The sequence below is a fragment of the Pyricularia oryzae genome, chromosome 4 (assembly GCF_000002495.2).
Source record: "Pyricularia oryzae 70-15 chromosome 4, whole genome shotgun sequence".
Taxonomy (NCBI): domain Eukaryota; kingdom Fungi; phylum Ascomycota; class Sordariomycetes; order Magnaporthales; family Pyriculariaceae; genus Pyricularia; species Pyricularia oryzae.
Window position 1 is genome coordinate 2,137,653 of NC_017851.1, and position 19,170 is coordinate 2,156,822.

Sequence of the window (19,170 nt, forward strand, 5' to 3'; positions counted from 1 at the left end):
ATTGAAGATGCACCAACTCAACTCACTCGTATCCTGTGGCGTAATGCGCTTCCCGAAGCATGCTTGCTACCCACATCCCCCTCCCCCATACGTCGTACGTCCATTCTCCCCCCCTCGGCTCAAACTCCCCTCCAGAGATGGTGCCGGGTTACATCAAACAGTTTGGTTAATGCGGAATTAATTTTTTTAGGCAGTCATTCACGTGCTACTTTCGTTAGTATCGTAGTCCTAGCCTAGCATCGCTTATCGGCGACCCGGGTGATGGTAAGGAAAAGCTGGATTTTTTTTTCCTCTTTTCGTTGGTTACCCCTGACAGACCTGATGGCGTGCCACCCCCCGGGGGAACCTAAGCCAGAGAGAAAGAGAGAGAGAGAGAGAGAGACAGATGGCCCTTTGGGGGCGTGACGTTATTGTTGCTATTTTTCCCACCTTTGTTTCCCCCGTCCGGTCCGCGCGTTGCGCCTCCGACTCGAAAATATCAGACTCGAAACTTTTGGTCCTTTAATCGTCTCGATTTCTACAGTGTCACCTCGTGTCCTGCACTACACGTTTTGATGCCTCTTGTGCTTGCTCGCCTTGTCGTCCTTCTTCGTCCGTGCTACAGGATTGTATAAACTCAAAAAAGTTCATTGCTGGGCATTTTGTCAAAAATCGTCATCGTCCCTCTGATCCATCATCCATCCCCAGGCATTCTTCTCTATTCTTTGGACAAAAAAAAAGGTGCTGGTCGGGATAGAAGCAGCTATCCTATCCCTCAACTCATCATTCTTTTTGAGTTGACACCATCCCCAGGAAAGAACAAAAAGCATCAACCTGTTTACCAACCTTGGCAGTCGATATCTTGGGCTCTGACGTCTGTCTTGAGCTTCTACAACATTGCAGAACAATAAAACTACAAGAGGCAGCTAGGAAGAGGCTTGGAAGAGGTCGAGCCAAAAGAGACAGATCTTTATTTTTTCTTTTATACAAACCGTCCTCGTGAGGACAGGGCCAGCGGCCACATTCGCACTTTGATACCCACTCACACACTCACACACACACACACATTCATCCTTCAATCATGGGCTCCCCAAGACTTCTGGGCTCGCCCCTATCTCCGCTCTCCCCAAAGATGGGCATGGGCAACCTCAAGCCGGCCATCAGCCTCCGGAACCGCCTACCAACACAAATCAGGCGCTGCCTGCCCTTGTATCTGGCGTGCATCTGCATCATCCTCCTCATACTCAACGCCGACATTGTCGGCATCTCGGTGCCCGGGACCGGCGTGGGCGGACGCGGGAGGGGCCTCGCCATCAGGAGAGAGGCCTACAAGGACTACCTCAGCAAGGGCAAGAAGCTCCAGGGGGCGGGATCCGTGCCGGCCAAGTTCCCGCGCAAGATATGGCAGACGTGGAAGGTGGACCCCATGTCGTTTGCGGAGCGGGACTCCCTCACCGCGAGGACGTGGACGGCGCGGAACCCAAACTTTCGCTACGAGGTGCTGACCGACGACAACGACATGGGCTACGTCGAGTACCACTTTGGGCCGGACGGCTTCGACAGGCCCGACATTGTCGAGTTTTACCGCAACGTCAACGCCACCATCATCAAGGCCGACCTGCTGAGGTATATTGTCATGTACGCCGAGGGTGGCGTCTATGCCGACATCGACGTCGAGGCGCTCAAGCCGGTGCACCGCTTCATCCCCGAGAGGTACAACGAGGAGGACATCGACCTCGTGATCGGCGTCGAGATTGACCAGCCGCAGTTCCGAAGCCACCCCATCCTCGGCTCCAAGAGCCAGTCCTTTTGCCAGTGGACCTTTATGGCCAAGCCGCGCCTGACCGTCATGCTCAACCTCATCGAGAACATCATGAGCTGGCTCAATGACGTCGCCGTCGAGCAGGGCGTCGGCGTCTCCGAGGTCCAGCTCGACTTTGACAAGGTCATCTCGGGCACCGGACCGTCCGCCTTCACCATCGCCGTGCTCGAGGACATGAACATGCGCATGAAGCTCGAAGAGGCCGGCGGCCGCCTGGCCAAGAGGCCCTCAAAGTCGGGCAAGGAGATCACGTGGGACGACTTTCACGACCTGGACGAGTCCAAGGTGGTCAGCCGCATCCTGGTGCTCGACGTCGAGGCCTTTGCCGCCGGCCAGGGCCACTCCGACTCTGGCAACCACAACGCGAGGGGCGCCCTGGTCAAGCACCACTACCACGCCTCCAACTGGCCCAGCCGACACCCGCGCTTCAGCCACCCGGCCTACGGCGAGGTCGAGCGCTGCAACTGGGATCCCGTCTGCGTCGCAAAGTGGGACAGGGACGTTGCCGAGTTCAAGAGCCTGTCGTCAGAAGAGCAGCAGCAGAGGATAGCGTCGCGCCAGTTCTGATGTATGGGACTGTTGGACGGCCATGTTTGAACTTTCCTTCTTTGTTTTTTAACCTTTTTTTTTTGCTTGTGCGTAAATACCTGGATTAGCATCTCATGAGGTGTGGTATATATGGAATTTGCTAGATTTGGCACGCAACAGTGTTTACTACATTCCTTTTATTTTTCTTTTTGTCTTTTTAGTTGTTTAGGGCCGGCTGGCGTTGGGGGGTTCTTACGAGAATACCATCTTGAATTTGAGTTCCTACCTTGAGAAAGACGATTTTCTTGTGATGAATATGCTGATACTGCGTCAAACTGATGTCGCCTGCTTACTTGTGGTTCGTGTATGGAGCGAGGACCATATATGACTGCCGTATTGCTCTCCGTCGTCAGCTCAAGCCCTTCAACATTAGAGCCGTGGTAGGTTCTGGGACTTGCCTGTCTGTCTCTACCTCTGTTCCAGGGACGTAAGAAAATAAATCCATCGTGTTCCACCTCAGGACCGCCACGTATTGTCTGCACCTACAACCCAACGTAGGTAGGTATGCAAGCATTGATCCAAGGTCACACCAACTGGGTGAAATGTGAGTCAACTGGCACATACAAACATCGAGACAAAAAGAGGAATATAGCACAAGTTTCATCACCAACTCCGTCTCCTGCCCCCCATACAATGACACAAAGACTTCCCTCATTGTCCCATCAAATGCAAGAGAAATCACCGTGTCGATAGTAATACGGACAAAGGATGAAGAAATAAATGACGCGCACTTAGGTATCTATGGATGCTTTGGTTCCCCAATGTATAAGAATAAGAATGTATAGAAAGAATACTCGCAAAAAACCCTGCCCTTGTAACAAAATAATCCCTTATTTCCCTTTCCAAAACCTATTTAATGATTCGCAATTCACCAGCCGGGCCACAAGTCTTTATACTTTCTCGGCAGTTGTAGCATCTGGCTTCTCCCCACCGTGGCCAGCCTCCAGGTCATCGTCAATGCTCTTCTCACGAGGGACGTCGGCGATGCCGGCCGGCAGCTCCTGCTCAAACTTGCGACCCTTGCGCTCGGGTCCAAACGCCGTCCACGTGGCGATGCCCATGGCGATGATGGCGGTGGCGATGCCCATGGTCGGACCGTAGGCCTCGACAATGTCGCCCTTGTGGTTGCGGATGAAGTTGGTCTCGGCGATGGCGTTAACAATCTGGGCCGACGGCGACGAGATCATGTTACCCAGCTGGTAGGTGATACCGGGGAACGACGAACGGAAGGCGGCTGGCGACAGCTCGTTCAGGTGGATGGGGATGACTCCCCAGGCACCCTGCACAAAGAACTGCATAAAGAAGCCCGAAGCCGAGAGCGAGCGCTCGCCGGCAGGGAGGATCCAGGCCGGGATCAAGCAGGCACTGATCAGGGCGCTGAGGATGATGGCGCGACGGCGTCCGAGCCACTGCGAGACGTAGCCGATGATGGTGCCGCCAACACAGGCTCCAGCCTTCATCAAGATGGAGGCACGCGACGCGCCGGCATTGTCGAGCTCCTTCTCCGAGAGCATGAAGGTGGTGTAGCTGTCCTGAGAAGTATGACTGTAGACTAAATGGGGGAAAAGTCTCCATGTTAGCTTTGTTTGTGCATGATGACCAATTAGCAATATCGGAAAACCCCTTAAAGAACTCACAGTTAAACCAAGTCATCAACACGATGCAGTAGAGACACAGCTTCCACTCTGCAGCCAGCATCTTCTTCGTCTCCTCCCAGAAAGCAACCGGGTTGGCCTTGTTCTTGCCGAGCTTGCGTGCTTCAATGAACTGCTGCGACTCGGGGAAGCAGCAGCGAATGAGGCCGACACCGATTGAGATTCCGGCGGCGATCCAAAACACCGTCTTCCAGCTGTCGGTCGCGCCACCAACACCGAGGTTGGCGCATGCTGCGCAGACGTAGCCGAAAGAGTAACCCTGCTGGAGGATACCCGACATGAGACCACGTGCGTCTACTGGGCTGTTCTCGAGAGCCATGGCGATAGCATTGCCATAACTAGAATGCAACAGGTCAGTGACGGTTTCAGGAGGGATGGGCACACAATGGCCAAAAAGCAAGAGACTGGACAAAACACAACTTACACTCCACCCATGAACAGGCCAAACAAGGCTCGCACGGCCAAGAACTGCTGGAAAGTCGTGCTGTAGATGGTGGCGATTTGCAAAATACCGAGCACAATCATGTTGACCACCATGGGCCACTTGCGTCCCCACTTGTCACCGGCGAGGCCAAAGATGGCCGCTCCCACGCTGCGGAGCAGCAGGGTCAGGGTGATAGCCGTCGTGATCTCCGTCTTTGTGGTGCCGTAGTAGTCGGCCAGCTTCTTGGTCTGGATGGAGAGGGCGTGAAAGTCAAAGGCGTCGGCGCTCCAGGCCGCGAAGCCCACGATGAAGAAGAGCCAGTCCTTGGCCGACAGCTGCGCCATCAGGCTGATGGGGTTCTTGAGCGGCGCCGGCGACTGCCACTCGGTGTGCTGCTCGCCCACCTCGTTGGTCACCACGACGCGCTGCTTCCACTTGAACAGGTCGCCAAACGCCTGTTTGGCCGCCGGGAAGACGCCCCTTGCGATAGGGTCCGCCGGCTCATTTTGTGAAGGGGAAGCCATTTCGTCTCTTTTTTTTTCTTCTTTCTTTTCTTTCTCGTCTTGCTTCGAGGTTAGGCGAGAGGAAAGGAAGGAGGGTAACAATTCAGCTGTGGAAGGTGAAGATGGCAAGACTTGACCTTTCTCTCGCGCTGGACAGGCACTTCACAAAAAGCAACCCAGGAACATTGACGAGACAAGAACGCGGGAGTCTGAGACCTTTTTTAAAGTTCTCAGGCAGGCCGCCGAGACAAGGAAAGAGGGGTCCTGTTCATTATCTCACACGCCTCCTTGCACTTTCCACTTGGTACCCCTGCTTCTTTAGCCACTTGGCGGCCTGGTATATTTGCTGTAGTGTGGGATGTTCTTTTCCTCGTGGTGGCACGAACCCCATCGCCAAGCCTTGAACCTCCCGGTTACATGTCGCAGCAAAGTCATGGCAAACGGGTCCGCCGGGCATCCTCAGCTCGGCCGATTTCCGGTCCCGTCAGCCAATTGCCAGAATGTGTGTTGTCAGAATGTGTTGTTGATCTACACCACACTACATCGAGAGGCTTTTCTGGAGTCAGAGTTGCGGTGAATATCATAAAAGCTTGATACTTTTTTTTCCCCTTGTAATTCCTATTTTGCTCTTTTTTTCTGCTCTGTACTCCGTATGTTGCTTGTATGTGGCTTGCTTGGCTTGAGTCAATCTCATGTTCACGCTAGGCGGTGCTTTTACCGTCAAAAGAAAGCGACCCATGATAAGGACACAAAGGCCTGGACCGTATGGCAGAGCGACTTGTGGGGTTCTGCACGAGCTTGGGTGGGTGAGCAAGGTTGGGTCGGTATTACAGTGCTACAGTAGCAGTCCTCGCTGTCGGGGGGAGGTCTCCGTCAATGAAAGCTCGAGCACCCAGTGTAAATTGGACAGGCTGAGCTGAAATGAGTGGTTTCGTCGTATACATGTCGTAATTGACGGAATCCCCCGGCAGATTCGATGCGAAACCTTCCGTAATGCTTTTCTCGTGTAAAGAAAATTGCAGTTGGCCGCCCTCCAGTGTGACGCAACGGCAGGCCTTTGATGTTCATCAATCCGGTACTCGGCGGCACTTGGTCAGAAAGCTTGGGCTCTCGGCAAAAACGGCTCTTTCGCGGCTCGAAGAGCTTGAAAAAATGCTTCTCAGTGGCCAAGTGCAGAACCTGTACGCCAAGAGAATATGAAGAGGGGGGATAAAGAGTATGGTTGCAGTGCATTCATTATGCAACAGCCACACAAACACTAAGGTGTACTCCGTATACCTACCTAGGTAGGTAAGGTAGGTAGGTATCTAAGATGATCCCAGATGGACGAAATTGAATTTCTCGACGCTGCAGGTGACTTATGCTTACATTGCTTCGTGCGGAGGTATTACTAGAGACAGGTAGGTAGGTGCTTGCTTTTGGTAAGTTTAACCAAGCCATGGTAGCTAGCCTGTATAATTTGGGCTTCCAGAAAGAAGACACGTGCATCCATCCATCCACCTTTGTGATATGACCGTCGCGACGTGACATGGAAAACATGCAAGCCAACAGCCCGGTTTGGGTGACCGACGATCTCTAGGTCACAAGGTCACGACTCGCACTGTTTATCAGCCTTTTTGGCTCGTTGATCTCATCTCAAATTTAGCACTTCGACAAGGAAATGTTTGGGGTCAGCGCGGGGAATGTCAGTTTCCCCCATGGAGAATGAGAGATTTTTTGGGGGGAATCGGATCATGTTCGCATGGCCACGCACGGCGATAATTACGTCCCCCGCCATTGGGCCATCGAAACCTGCCAGCGCCTGGCTACCTGGTCGACACTGCCTGCTAAAAGGTGGGGAGGCAAGGAGGTTTCATTCCAGGACCTTGTGGGCGGGTTTGACTTGGTTGGCCCAGTCGTCACAATAAAATTTTCTCGCGGGGTCGGTCGGGTTGTTTGTTCTTCCTGTGATCTGTGCGAGATGGAGAAGTCTGACAACTTGACAAGGTTGTTGTTGTTATTTTCGGTTTGGTGCCCCACCTGAGCCTGCGAACCACGGTGCCGAGCAGGAAGCCGGCAACAGACAAACCGCAGGGGGCGGTTATCCGTACAACGATGGTGCATCGTTCGTGAGTTGGACACTTGTGCCTTTTTTGATCCATGCCCGTTCGTTCATGAAGGAACTGGAAAATAAATGTCCTACCCAGCACGCTGTAGAAAAGCAATCCGGGGACGCCCACGTCCACATGCCAACAAAGCCTAGCCAAACAAGCAATCGCCAAACACGTCTTGTGCTAGCTCAAGCATTATTAGGGTCGCCTTGTAATACGTGCGACGTTGAAGTGCGCGGTCTTCCCGCCGGGCCAAGTCTCAGATCGTCCACCAAGACGGGTTCGAGGTGTGCCCAGAGGTCTTGGCGATCCTAGGTCCAACACTGGCTGATAGGAGCCCTCGACACGCGGCGAGGCTTTATGAAATTGAGGTATCGAACGTATGTGATGTTTTGAACGGACAACCAAGACTTTGAACCACTGTCGCAGTCGACTTTCAAATTCAATTACACAATCCTTTGACCGCGACGTGTTCGCGTAATATTCCCCAGGCCACGTGGAGCAAACATTAAGAACGCACACCTTGAAAAAAAAAAAAAAAGTTTAGCGCATTTCCTGCAGCGGTCCACAAGGGCCAGGGCAGCCTGAGCCGCATGTGGATTCTAGCATCAGAAGGCCTGCCAACTTTGCAGAATTTGAACTTCAGGTGACCTACGCTCCGACCTGAATATGGAGCGCGCCAAGAAACCATTGTTTCGCTGCAAAAGGGTAATAAATGGAGTGTATCGTATTGAATGAGATAAGCGATGAGAGGAGAGAGCAATAAAGAAGACATGAGAATCTGCCACCAAGGGGTATGGCGCATGAATTGTCAAAGTTCTAGACCTGTGAATGTTCCAAAAAAATTACCGTATTCCTTACACAGCTAGGCAACCGGAGCTAAGTAGCAGGTGGCGCTCGGCATATAATCTTACTTCCAAAGGCTTGCTTCAAGGCTTGAGGTTCAACAATTAAAGGCCGAGTGGCTCAACAAATTACCAAATTATCGGGCTTGCCTACTAGTTATTACGAGAAATTTAAGGTGAAAACCATCCAAGTGCAGTCAATCGAAAAATTAAAATGTGCCGAGACAGCGATTGCAGGGTTGATGATGGTTGTGCGATTCATTCTAGAATTGCGTGTCAGATTTTGGCTATATGAATTGGCAGTCGAGCCAGGAAATGCAACTTCAAATGCCCGGCTGGCTCAATGGTAGAGCATCAGACTTCTAAGTCTTCGGATCCATCCAATTGGATACCAGCCTGTGTAATCTGGAGGTTGCGGGTTCGAGTCCCGCGTCGGGTTGATTTTTTGCCTTTTTTTGCTTTTTTTTTGAGATGATCTGGTGGGATAACTGTGCGTTCGCGTTTGCGCTTGTTTTGGTGCGATATAAACGTTTTTTTGGGCGAGAAAAAAACCAAGTGTTTGGGTTTACATTCCGAGTTGAATTGACAAAGTATGCTATTGGTGCCTGCGATAATAATTGGGAAGGCACTGATGGATCTTGTTTGAAGGGTCGTTCCTTCCCAGACTCCTTTGATAGGTATAACAGAGAGCCCATTCATGCCTGTATGCCAACAAAACTGCGAGCCCGCAAAGGTCATTGTAAATCAAGGACCGGCCAACGAAGTAGCATGGACCTTACAGACAACGTAATTAACGTATAAGCTACAACAGGCGGTGGAATCTGTAGACGGATGGTATGTACATTCATTATGCCTACTAGATTAGAAGAGATGAAATAAGAAGATTCGTGCCCTCCTGCAGCTGCAGTTTGCTTACGCAAACGGGCGCGGTCTTTAAATAATACCAATCTTCATACTCCCAGGTGAACAAAGGGAGACAACAAGCCGGATCACGTCGTAACCTTGATGGCCGATTTCCAAGCTGCTTGAGTTGGAAAATTGTTTGCCCAATCAATACCTTTACTTTGACTCACGGCGTCAGGTGACCTTGGGCCTTTTGGTCAGCACTCTGACCACCTCAAATAGAGCTTCGCTTGGGTAGGCTGAATTATAAATTTGATCTATCCTTCCAGGCCAGACCAAATATTCCGTTCGTCACCCAACAGCCTACGGATTCCTCGCCTAGGTGAGCAATGACAGTACAATCATCACCAGCGCCATCTTCCCCCTTCTAAAATACGACCAAAGTACTTTCAATATTTTGCCCTTTGCGTTTTTGGTGTTGTTTTCACCATTTTTTCACTTCAACATTACTTACCAACGGAATAGCTCCTGGATCGGATGTCCGCCCATTTGCAGCCACCCAGCCGACCTTAAGTAGAGCCTTCATTGGCCTGGGTTGGATCGCGAAGATGATCCCTTCTACCACGCCAAAATAGATTGCTGTTTTGCCCGTCACCTCTCACCCAGTATATATACATATATATAACCGATACGACCACCCCAGGGCCAGGGCCGGAGCCAGCAGGCCACACGTCGGATGGCAGATGCAAAGTCGTTTGCGGTTTCAAGATTGCTAAGAATCGTTACGAACTATCAACAAAGCGCCCGCTTCGTTGGACCAGCTGCGACGAGAATGCGCAAGCCCAGATCGCATGCAAAAGCTATGTCATGGCCAACTATGTCAGCGATGCCATGAGCAGTCATTAGACCAACTCAAAGCAACGCACCCGGACACTATGGATCGCAGCATAACCTTGCGCACCGGCCGCGCCATTCGTTTCGAAGAGGGCAAGGATACTGTGCAGCTTTCCCGAGATGACTAGTGGTCTCTCTATGCTGCCCACATCGACGCTCCATATACTCCCGATGATGACAAGGAAACCAAAAACTACGAGCACGCCGATGTCGAGGACTGCGTGGCGGCCCCAACAAAGAAACCCAGGACCAAGCTCCTCACTCCCCGTCGATAAAACTGGAAATCATGACGATATCAACAAAAGAAAAGATCCGTACAGCCACGTCTTTAGAACCTTAGCTTCTATTATGACATCTGAATAGCATATTCTTTCGACAGGACACATCCGAGGAGTAAAAGCTATGAGTCGGTTATGGACCATGTCGATGGATAGGACATAGCTCTCATATTGTCTTCGGTCGTGACCGCTGGCATGGACATTTGTTGGATCAAGCTCGCGATAGCATTTGGTGGTTTGGTCGTGTAAACCTTTGCCACGACATCCAAGTCATGATCATAGTATACCCAGCCAGTTATTGTATAAAACTATTGAGTCTCTCAATCCTGAAGTGCAATGGCTCCACCCAACACCAGACAAACACTCAATGCCGCCGCCAAAATGCCCATCAAAGAGCCCAAGATAGGGTGCCGATTCGTCGAGATTCCCCGCGCTCTGCGCACCGTCTCTCAAGGCAGGACCCAGAAGAAGGGAGTTGTCTGACAACAGAGGAGAGGAGGGTCCTCACGACGCAGGAGAGGAAAGCCCTCGCTACCGAAGAGACGAGGGTACCTGGAGAGCCTGGCGACGTTCCTATGGGTAACCCAGGCTTCGTTTCCCGCCTTGCCGGCTCAGCTTCCCATTACGCTCTTTGAAACAGTAGCTTTTCTGCTCCTCTTTTTCTGTTGAAATTTTGGGTGTCTAATTTGCTTAATTCGCCGGCTTGTGCTCATAAAGTTCCCTTCCAAGAAGATCACATCAGTCTCACGATCAAGCTGTCAAAGAGACTGACACTGAGTCTATTGATCCTGGTTATCCAGGATATGACAGGATGATATTTATACCAACAAAATGGAAACCAGGAGCACCTGGGATTATTTCAAGACCTTCAGCTCTAGCTTATTAAAGCGACCATCGTGTATGTCCATGTTCAAGAAACTGTGTCTGCCCAGAATACGACGTTCTTCAAGATACGAGGACCTACCTATCAATCCAAAGAAAACTCGAAACGGCATCAATCATCGGATCAGCCTCTCCAGGTCCTCAGCAAAAGAATTAGCGCTAGCCTTTGTCCTCAGTGCTGCAAGGTTCAGCTCAGCAGACCACAGGTCGACCCGACTTGGTGAACTCGGCGACATATTCGGCGTGCAATTATTGTTTACAACGAAGCAATTGGTTTTTGTGAACTGATGCTGTTAGCTCATGAGTTCTGGTGATGGTGAATTTGAGTGTTGCAGTCTAGCCGGATTTCTAGTTATCCCACCAGATCATCTCATATAAAAAAAAAAAAAAAAAAAAAAAGAAAAGAAAAAAAAAGCAGAAGAAAATAAAAAGGCAAAAAATTAACCCAACGCGGGACTCGAATCCGCAATTATTTCTGCAAGAGACATGGCGATAAAGGCAGAATCGTGTGAGTGCAGCTCCAAGGTTGACAACGCTACGAGCGACGTCAGTACCCGAATCCTTGACTTTCGACTTGCGAGTAGATCGATAGCTTCGAGCCCTGTCCCAAGCTATGTTTTCACACCCTCATTATCAGCCCAGATGCAGGATTGGACATGACGGGACAACTTCAACTTTCGCCCGAATTTTACCTCCAGGACTGGTTATCCAAAGGTACGATGCAACAGAGAATATTCATGCGTACCTAGTTGCGGGTGGTACAGGAAGCTTCAGGTCGCCAAGCACAGAAGAAAAAAAAGAGTGAGGGAATTGGCATCAGGGCCAAGCTCAAGGAAATCGAAACTCTCAAAGAAAACTTTCCGAAAATCCCGAACAAGTACATCTAGACCTGGATCACAGTCGAGGTCAACTATCGCCAAGGCGCGTACCACGGCCATCCTGCCACATACTTGCGGAGGTGGACCCCTGCAACCCGTCTCGAGATCATTCACCCGGTGTAGCACATCAAGTACCACGAGAGTACTCAGCTGTCCCCTAAGCACAATGCTCCTGGCAGCATAATCCTCCCAGTGTTCACCGCAGGCATCCCTATGCTCTAGATAGTGGGGTAGGTTCATTGCAAGCCTGCCTTGAAAACTTGTCCATCCAACGCATTTGCTTGTAGACCACCAGTAGCCACAGAGCCCGTTATTCTCCGACCCAGCAAGCTATAGAGGATACGGCCTTTTTATGTTACCGAACCCTGTAAGGTCCAGGGCTGTCCAGCCATCGTGTGCCGGAGCCAAGCAGAAGAACGAAATTCGTGGTCTGCATCGATTTTGTCGGCAGAGCATGTTTGCACAGGGCGACGCTATGAAGCACTGTAATCGTTACTTAGCGGAAGCATTCGAACAGCACGGATTACATCTGCGCCGGGAAATGGCCTGTTTTCCGCTTGCCGCCCCTTACCACCTGTCGCGCTTTCCCACTTACTCGCCCATTTCACCTTCCATCTACTGTTTCTTATAATTTACCATTGACAACTTAGGCTTATACCACCTGCGATGTTCTCCTACCTACAACCTAGCCCAATTATATCCTTTTACTTGCTATTCTCTATCCTGCTCCACCTACACCTCGTGTTGCTCACTATTCATCATCACCTAATACCTTTAACCTCCTATCGCCTTCCTTTGTCTCTCCCATACCAATTCATCCCTTTCATCCCGAATTACTCACTGTTCCCCGTATCCCAACACGTTTCACCTCTTGTCACCCACTACGTCCTGCCACTTTCCACTTACCATATCCTACGACCTACCTCCTACTGCCTACCATCACTCCCGAGGTAGAGTGCCGCATGTATAAGGAAAGCAACTGGGAACCGCTTCTGCTCCAAGCGATCTGGATGCTATTGCATTTATCTGCTAGCTAGAATGGAATACCACCCACTATTTAGGGTCTGCTGAACGACAGAGGTCTTGCCGAGCTTCCACTCGAACCAACACCAAGTAGAAGAGTAAAGATCCGCTGATTGGTCTGTCAAATAACAACGAGCCTTTCGCCCATTGTCGATGCGGGGCATGTCGAATACAGCCCTGATGCTACAGTACCAACTTTGACCGGTGAACCGTGAGCCGCCCAATCGCCCAATTACCTTGGACGCATCAACTCGCGATTTCTCCATCTTTAAACGGTTCAATCCTGCAACCCTGTAACATATTTAACGCTAATGGTGCAGCACATGTTTGTTGTTTTTTATGAAGGGATGAAGTTAACCCATCAAGAGTACGAACAGGTCATCTCAACAAAAGATTTTTTTTTTTTGAAAGAAAAAACCCGGCAAAAAGATGTACCCTAGGCGGAGTTCGAACGCGTAACATGGTAGACGGACCCTCACAACGAGAACATCCTTTTCTCTACTCTTTCAGATCGGCCCGCCATGCAATCAAAAGCTTTCGCATCAAGGCCAGGTCGAATGCCGAAGCTACTAGCCAGCGGCAACGCTGATGGCACATGATTAAGGTACCTACCTACCTATCTTGGATCGCATCTGCCGGCACAGTGTCTACCTACCTCAGATCTCGGTTCGCACTTGCCCACGATACCCAACAGGTACGTGCACATGCTCGAATGGCAGGTGCCATTCAACAAACTCTATAAAATCCATGGCAGGCATGTGAAATTGAAATGCGAATTGTGATTGCCAAATCGGATCAATGGCATGATGCTTTCCAGTGCAGCGCTACCAATGCAGACTTTTATTTATATTTCACCCTTGGTGGTTGGCTCGATTGACATTTGGTAAGCGAATTTATACGACCGTATTCGCCATATCGACCGGACAAGCTTTCCAATTTACCCAAACACTCGGAACATGTCGCGGTTGGTCTTATATCCATCTGTTGGGATCGGACAAGGGGAATGCCCTTCTTCTTCAGACTTTGTCAATTCTAGAACCGCAAATTCTCGAGTCTGCACCGTGGCCCTGGTCCTTGACGAAAGGCTGAGTTCGCGCCTCGGCAGCCAGCTGAGGTACCAAAACACGCCTTGCCGGTCACGTACATTGAACCAAGCGTCAAACAGTCAGATACTTTTCATGGCCTGCGCATCGATATCCTTGGATGCATCGAGGCATCAGCCCCAGCCCTGTGCAAAGTCTAAAGCTTTTATATGTTGTACTCCGTGTGCTGACGGATATACGCCCAACACTCACAGTGTCTGCTTTCATTTTTTACAAAGGTGAAATCCCAGAAACTTCTATTGCTGATAGCCTCGGTTTGGTGTTTTATCGCAGAGAAACCCCGCAACGTGGTTTGGTAGGTTCAGAGAAACATAAGCACAAATATGTTGCTTGGATGCTCGACTTCATTAGTGTTGGGTTGCCATCCTCCTGCCCACCCCCTTCTCGGCTCGTATTTCAATGGCTCGTATTCTTCCCCTGGAAAACCAATCTATTTTCATGATACAATCACATTATCCTCCAGATCACGCCCATCATGGTATCCCTTTCTTGGCACCAAGTCAGCCCAGGCTTGCGTAGTGAGGTGGATCCAGCAATGACGCGCAACAAGTCAAGGCATTTTACAACGCTGGTGATTTTCATGGTTTACCTGATCCTGCTACTCATATCCTGGGTGGCAGCCTGTGTCTACAGTTTGAGACCATCACTTAGTACGAGCGACTACGAGGATGCCCAGGGAAAGCTGTCCCCAGAAGCCTTGCAGTCGGTCACGACGTGGACGACAGCCATAAGGGCCCTCAACACCGTGGTTGCCATTTCCACCATTCCTGTCGTCTCTGCTATTCTAGCTCATGCTGCTGTTGTCTACGCCCAGAGGCAGAACGATTCCAACAAGCTCAGTCCCCGGCAGCTTCTCTCGCTGGCCGATGAACCTTGGGCTAGACTCACAGCAAACCATACCTCTGGCTTTGCTCTGCTTGGCCTGATACTGGTGACCTACTGTAAGATGCTTTCTGTCTGTCTTTGGACAAAAGCTGTGACTGTACTAATTCTACCGACCGTCGCAGGCGTCTTGTTCTCCTTTGTCAGAGCTGTAGCAATAAAGCCCCAAGAGATGAGGGTCATTTCTTGCCTTGACGATCCCGCTAGAAGATACGACGGACCAGGGTGCGACTCAGGGATACCATCCACCTTTGTGACGCTGGGTTTCGACCCAACACCAACCTCTGTCGACCAGGTGCCTCGAGACCGAATTGTAAAGAGACTTGCAGATAAATTGGTTACTGGGCAGAGCGCCACCGAACAGCCTTACCTGTGGTATGACCTCACAGAGGGTCCAGGGAGCAAGCCCGAAAACTCTCAGCCCCATACGCTATCAAACTACCTGGAGCATCCCAATCGCGGGAATAGCTATTTCGTGTCTGCCCTCCCATCAACCACAAACACCGGCGTGCTGCGCGAATCAGCCATGCGTCTCAAGTCCTCCGTTACATGCGATATTATCGGGTACAGATCATATCCGACAGCGTGTAGCGGGACACAGGCCTTTGAGGGAGCCTTTCGAAGCGCGGGCGTCCAGGTCAAGTTTTGCGTCTTGCAAACGGCGATGGCGTTGGATCCGGGACGAGATCGCCGGCAAATCCGCGAAGAGCTCTTCCTGGACAGTACAATCCCGAGCGATAGTGAGATAAGGAACATGGCAGTCCGAGCCAACTATACTGCCCGATGCGTTGCCAATAGTACAAGAGACTACTTTGAGCTGCCAAACTTGCGCAACGGAGGAGGACTGGCGGAGCCATTGCATACCACGGACGGTATGGGAGAGATACTGGAGCGGAAGAGCAATGATGTTCGTGAAGTCAGTGTTGGTGATGATGAGACCCCTAGTGAAAATAACACGTATGTTCTCATTCCTGTCCTGATGTCAGCTGTGGCTAGTTGCCGATATAATCTGTTCCGGAATTTTTGTGAGCTGACCATGTCAGTGACAAAACAAGGCCAGCCACCAAAGCAAGCACGCCTCCTCCCATGCAACAAGCTCCAGGACCACTTGTGCTTGCGCTGCTCGCCGCTCTCGGCAACGACTCCTTCTTGGGACTAGCCAGCCGTGCTGAGGGTATGGATGAACGCAACGATGCAGCTCGCTTGGCTGCGGCTGCGTCGATATGTGCACGAGGTCTTCCTTTGTCGTCCTTCACCAAGCAGAACATCTCAGATGCCTGCACCGGTCTGTATGATGCGGCTATCGACCCCAACGGTGCATCACCTCAGTTGAGAACTTCCCCAAGCTTCCGCCTCGACGTACTAGTCGCGTCCTGGTTCGCCGCCCTCAACCCCGGTGGGCCTCAAGGCAAAGCAATGGCCGAATCTGCCTTGGCCGCCGGACTATTTTTCGCAAACGAGGCTCTGCTTACCGGAGCTGCAGAGCCAGCTACAAGCACGCCGGCAATTCCCAAAAGACAATCGGGTCCAGTAAACGAGGCTGCGCCACGGGCAATACACTCTGCCATGGGCACTTCGATAATAAAGCCCAGTGTCACCTCGGCTGCTATCGGTATCTTGTCATTCTTTCTCGCTGTCGAGGCCGTTGTCTTGGCAGTCCTCAGCACCATGGCCTGCTGCTCGCGCACCATCGGGACCAGGTTCAAACCGGCAACCATGTTGTTCGCGGGGGCGCAGCTGCGCGACGAGCTCATTCCCCCGGACAAGGCCCGTTCCACTCACAAAGAAAAAGGTCTGGATGACAAGGTGCAAGAGAAGAAGGTAATTCCGGAGACTACCAAACCTTCCAAGGCGCACGTTGCGGGTGGCAACAGGGAAAAGCCCGAAAACATGGCTGAGCAGCCGGATCTGAAGAAAATTCCGGCTGGCGGAAAAAAGGCGGTCCATATAAAAGAGCGTGGATCAAAAGATTCACTGGTTCGCAAATACAAGAACGAGGACAGCTCTGGAACGCCATCGAGATCGTCGTCAATTTCGAGCTGGGGTGAGGCCTGGAAAAGGCTCCCCATGCCGCCGCACTTGGGACCAGTCTCGCAGGGCGCAGAAGATCGGATCCCATGGTTCGAACCGGCGCCCAGAGGCTATGCTAGTCCAGAACGTCAACAATCAAGCCAGGCGCAGCAAACCTATGGCGAAGGAGACTCTGTGCCTCCTCCGGTCGAGGAACTGCACCATTTCATGCCAACCTCACCTTGCACCAGGACTGTTTCTTTTGCCGAAGGCAAGCCGGAGACCATAACCGTTCGAAGAGAGAGGTCACTGCAAAACCGGCCGCTTCCTGAGGCAGAAGTAGAGGCAGAGGCGCCCGAGCCGGAGCAGGGTGCGAACCAGACTAGACCCCAAGTGTCGGGACCATACTCTGGGTTTTGCCTGTCGCCGACCTTTGGCGACATGCCCAGCCCTACTTCTGATCTTGCATCTGCCAGGCCTCTTAGGGAGCTGAATACGTCGCACCGTCGAGGGTCGACTGGGTAGACTAGTGTCGTGCGTTGTCGTGGATGGACTGCGCATGTGTGAGGAAACAAGGATCGGAGCTGATCTGTTCCGTTTGCCAACAAACGTGGTTGACTGGAATGATGAAAAAAGAAGAAAAAGGCAGCAAAAAAAAACAAGAAGGAAAGGAAGAACCGAGAAAAGAGGTGTCAAAAGTGAACAGAAAAAAAAGGAAGAAAACTTTGTAGAATAGACCGATTACTAGTGATTTCGAAATTGACGCACACTTCAATCGGAACCCTCGCTAATCATCCATCAGATGAAGTAGACTATCGCTTGGCAGATTTAACTGTGCCACATCTGGAAAAAAATGGCAATGGGAAAAGAATGTCGCCAGGTGAAACAGGTATTTTAAAATGTCCTACTGTCTTTGGGCTTTGGCTTCCATGGTCAACATTTATTCACTCCAAGGGGTTCATTTGGCGCAGTCCGAAAAGATTCATGAAGTTTTTAGTCTGTAGGGGTTAGGAATGTTTAAATAAATGCTTATTTTGGGTAAGGAGATTCCACCCTTTGAAGATCCGAATTAGTATTGGGAAGTGATAGGTGAGTGCCGGGACAGAACGAGAAATCGAAATGAAAGGAATGATAGGTGAAAGGCGGGTACGAATCTGTATTTTCGACTATTACACGCGTTTAAGCATTCGCTACTCTCCTACACGATATGTGACCTAAAGATATAATACCAGCCAAAAAATCTTGGATGACGTGGCGCCTGAGGATGTGGGCGTTTTAGAGGCCAGAGTGGCGGAGACCTACCAGCCCCCCGGACAGCTTCCTTGATCTCATAGACATTGACAGGAAAGTTGTCGACGCTCGGATGGACGGGTCTCAGGCTCCAACCACGTCGGACAAATCCATGTAGGGCTACCACGACTGGAATATCGGGCTTCAGGCTACACAGACGAGCGAGGAACTCACGTCCATTTTGTCTGGTTCGGGCAGCACAAATGGAATGGCAGGCGACATTCCGACTGTTGCACATTTGACCAAACCGGCTGCATCTACCGCGCTCGAGTTAGGTTCCAACTGCCAGTGCCCAACAGTCCTTCCGCCGACAGTTTTCCAGACCCACCACCCAACGCGATGTATTTTGGGCCCAGTTCCAGATGTCGTAGATACTCACGACGAGTAAGAGCCTGATAATAAAGAGTTTGGGGAGGGAGTCGGAGTCCTTTGTCCGTGCCATTTTCCACTGGTATTGACGTAGATGCTGCTTCTGCTCGATGCAACCTAGAACGCCTGCACATGGAAGCTTCCCTGTAATGACGCATCTAATAATCTTGAGCTAAGCAGACCCGATGGCGTAGAAAGGAAGTCCGACTCTCGCAAGATAACGCAGAGAGGGATAGTTGTTGCCCGTACTGGTATCGGTAAGGCAAAGCACCCGTGAATCGAAACAGTCTCAGGTTCACGTCGTGTCCTTCTCAGAACAACCTTAGCCATCTGAAAGAACAGAAGCAATGGTTAATGATCTAGAGAAACTACTCCTTATTTGAGGGTAAACATGGTGTCATGCAACTCACCTCCAGATGAGCAATGACTCCTGGGAGCATGTTGCCTGAGACAGCAGGTTGTGGTGGCAAGCTTGAGTGTCTGGCTAGATATTGTTCCGGTTCTTGTTGCTTCGAGGAGGAAACTGTCCAGTTGGATATTGCTTGCCGCCAGAAAAGTGCTGAAAGCTCTCGAGTGGAAACAGGATGAGGACGGAGGCTAGCGATATAAAAGACCCAGAACGTCCTCAGAAAAAGAATAAAAAAGTAAAAGTACAAGGCCCTTTGCCAGCCTGGCTCCTTTCGAGTATAAGGGGACTATTCAAGTTACTTTTTGCAAGCTGTAAATGTTGGACAGTACCTTGGAATCGAGGAAAATAATACATTAAGAACCAAGGGATCGTCAAAACGAGGCACCTACCTAGCTATAAAGGC

At 50.9% G+C, this 19,170-nt stretch overlaps 7 protein-coding genes and 1 non-coding gene across 8 annotated transcripts; 6 read left to right on the forward strand and 2 right to left on the reverse strand.

Annotated features, from left to right (window-relative positions):
• Positions 1-1,060: 1,060 nt before the first annotated feature.
• MGG_03361 (initiation-specific alpha-1,6-mannosyltransferase) lies at positions 1,061-2,368 on the forward strand (the record flags this gene model as incomplete). The annotated part of the gene is made up of 1 exon (XM_003716540.1): positions 1,061-2,368. The coding sequence occupies one exon, from the start codon at positions 1,061-1,063 to the stop codon at positions 2,366-2,368; it is 1,308 nt and encodes a 435-aa protein (XP_003716588.1).
• Positions 2,369-2,914: 546 nt separating this feature from the next.
• MGG_03360 (carboxylic acid transporter) lies at positions 2,915-5,893 on the reverse strand. Its single transcript, XM_003716541.1, has 3 exons — positions 4,469-5,893; positions 4,027-4,382; positions 2,915-3,941 (listed from the first exon to the last, which is right to left on the reverse strand). Exons 1-3 carry the CDS (start codon positions 4,990-4,992, stop codon positions 3,280-3,282), a joined length of 1,542 nt encoding a protein of 513 aa, XP_003716589.1. The 5' UTR covers positions 4,993-5,893; the 3' UTR covers positions 2,915-3,279.
• A 1,172-nt stretch (positions 5,894-7,065) lies between these two features.
• MGG_17106 (uncharacterized protein) lies at positions 7,066-7,728 on the forward strand (the record flags this gene model as incomplete). Its single annotated transcript, XM_003716542.1, has 3 exons — positions 7,066-7,079; positions 7,294-7,441; positions 7,609-7,728. 3 exons carry the CDS (start codon positions 7,066-7,068, stop codon positions 7,726-7,728), a joined length of 282 nt encoding a protein of 93 aa, XP_003716590.1.
• A 507-nt stretch (positions 7,729-8,235) lies between these two features.
• Positions 8,236-8,345, forward strand: MGG_20191. The gene has a single exon. It is a non-coding gene; the product is annotated as a tRNA-Arg (tRNA).
• A 1,339-nt stretch (positions 8,346-9,684) lies between these two features.
• On the forward strand, positions 9,685-9,918 carry MGG_17107 (uncharacterized protein; the record flags this gene model as incomplete). The annotated part of the gene is made up of 2 exons (XM_003716543.1): positions 9,685-9,747; positions 9,826-9,918. 2 exons carry the CDS (start codon positions 9,685-9,687, stop codon positions 9,916-9,918), a joined length of 156 nt encoding a protein of 51 aa, XP_003716591.1.
• Positions 9,919-10,302: 384 nt separating this feature from the next.
• MGG_17108 (uncharacterized protein) lies at positions 10,303-10,556 on the forward strand (the record flags this gene model as incomplete). Its single annotated transcript, XM_003716544.1, has 2 exons — positions 10,303-10,398; positions 10,437-10,556. The coding sequence occupies 2 exons, from the start codon at positions 10,303-10,305 to the stop codon at positions 10,554-10,556; spliced, it is 216 nt and encodes a 71-aa protein (XP_003716592.1).
• Positions 10,557-14,342: 3,786 nt separating this feature from the next.
• On the forward strand, positions 14,343-17,224 carry MGG_03358 (uncharacterized protein; the record flags this gene model as incomplete). The annotated part of the gene is made up of 3 exons (XM_003716545.1): positions 14,343-14,748; positions 14,815-15,646; positions 15,733-17,224. 3 exons carry the CDS (start codon positions 14,343-14,345, stop codon positions 17,222-17,224), a joined length of 2,730 nt encoding a protein of 909 aa, XP_003716593.1.
• A 1,116-nt stretch (positions 17,225-18,340) lies between these two features.
• Positions 18,341-18,843, reverse strand: MGG_17109 (uncharacterized protein). The gene is made up of 2 exons (XM_003716546.1): positions 18,769-18,843; positions 18,341-18,688 (listed from the first exon to the last, which is right to left on the reverse strand). Exons 1-2 carry the CDS (start codon positions 18,796-18,798, stop codon positions 18,476-18,478), a joined length of 243 nt encoding a protein of 80 aa, XP_003716594.1. The 5' UTR covers positions 18,799-18,843; the 3' UTR covers positions 18,341-18,475.
• Positions 18,844-19,170: the final 327 nt, after the last annotated feature.